Source organism: Cyprinodon variegatus, unplaced genomic scaffold (assembly GCF_000732505.1).
Source record: "Cyprinodon variegatus isolate N-32 unplaced genomic scaffold, C_variegatus-1.0 Scaffold402, whole genome shotgun sequence".
NCBI classification, from domain to species: Eukaryota; Metazoa; Chordata; class Actinopteri; order Cyprinodontiformes; family Cyprinodontidae; genus Cyprinodon; species Cyprinodon variegatus.
This window is the reverse complement of record NW_015150855.1, coordinates 34005-35547: the sequence shown is the minus strand read 5'-3', so window position 1 is coordinate 35547 and position 1543 is coordinate 34005. Positions and strand designations below refer to the sequence as shown.

The window sequence follows — 1543 nt, the reverse complement described above, 5'->3', positions numbered from 1 at the left end:
ACTTTTTTTTTTTCCAGTGTCCCCAATCCTCTTCTGTAGGAAGTAGATTTTACGCAATCACAACCAACAACTCCTCCAACAGCTATGAGGATGACACTCCTGTCTGAAGCTCCATGACTCTGCAATTCACTCAGAGAGAGAGAAAGAGAAAGAGAGGAGCAAAGTTGGCCAGCCTCGTTGTCTCCTGATGGTCAGTGTTCAGACTATAACTAACTCCAGCAGTATGAACATGGATAAAATACTTCTGAGCTTCCCTTTGTTTTTATTTGTTCCCTTTTCCTCTCCAACTCCAGCTCAGGGTAAGCCGGTTCTTTTTTTCCAGAGATTCAATCTATCATATACTTCTAGGCTCCTTGGGGAATTCATTGATTTTGTTTTATAAGCGTTTTCAAAAATAATTTGTTTGTTTTACATTTTCAAATGCTGCCAATTTCTCACCTTATATTAAGGTGAGTTGGTAGTGCTTTTTTTTTTTCTTTTGCTGTAAATTTTCCATCGCTTGCTGCTGAAAAAAAAATGTTTTTACTGTGAAATTGAGAAAAAAAAAATTATTTATTCAATTTTTGGGAAAACTATCTGGTCAAAATAAGACAATTATTTCTGTTATTCCATTTTGTTACAAATATTTCGATTTGTATGTAGCTTCTAAAGGATTAATGAAAAAATAAAGGTAAAAATCCAATGCACAAGAGCACAAGATCAGCTAAATACGAGATAGTTATTTGGTCTTTTGTTATGAAATATCTTATGCAAAAGAGAAACTTTATTTTATTTGTTATCCTTTACTTTCCCTTTTTCCTTTAAAGTTCCTTAAGGGGCTTTGTTGTTTACCTATGTGTCAAAAAAATAAATAAATATCTACACCTAATAATATTTTATTTCCTAGTCAGGTGGAGATATCAGTGATAAGGGCACTGCTAAGCAAGCTGTGTGAGTGAGAAAACACCTGAAGTAAAGAGTAGTACAGGACCATAAGTTTCCTCTGACCAAACGGGACAACATACAGTCCATCCTAAACAGCCACAATCAAAACAGTAGACAGGAAGAGCTGACACTGTTCTGTCTGTCTCACCTTGAATACTGGGTTCATCTGTACCGTTTTATGACTCCAATTGAATAAACTGAAAAGTTGATAAACTCTATCAAATTGAAATAAAGACTGTTTTAGTGTAAGTCATTAGATATATATATGATATAATGATTGGAATTCATCATTCATATTGTTCAATAAAACAATATTTAACATGAAAAATGCATTTACAATACATCAAGTGTGATATATTCTAACCCACTTCTGTTGAGCCCTGACATTATAAAAGTAATTTACGAGGTCCAACAATAGAAATGGCCCACACCCACCTTAGGCATAACTGTAACGGGGTAGCAAGGCTAACATTAGCCAAACTGTTGGCCAATGTTAATTCACAAGAACGTTTGTAATTAGGAAATGAAAGTTATGTTTGACCAACTCGCTTCATATTACCGATTCTTTGTTAATCCTAAAGGCAAATCGTACTCGTACTCGTCGTCTCCCGCTTTATCC

At 34.7% G+C, this 1543-nt stretch overlaps 1 protein-coding gene across 1 annotated transcript in view; it reads left to right on the top strand.

The window, feature by feature from the left end:
• The first annotated feature begins 193 nt into the window (after positions 1-193).
• The window catches only part of LOC107092969 (myelin-oligodendrocyte glycoprotein-like), a 4963-nt gene continuing 3613 nt past the window's right edge, over positions 194-1543 (top strand). Inside the window, exon 1 of the mRNA XM_015387728.1 lies at positions 194-299. Within this exon, the coding sequence (XP_015243214.1) occupies positions 224-299 (76 nt within the window). The 5' untranslated portion in view covers positions 194-223. The remainder of the gene's footprint in view (positions 300-1543) is intronic.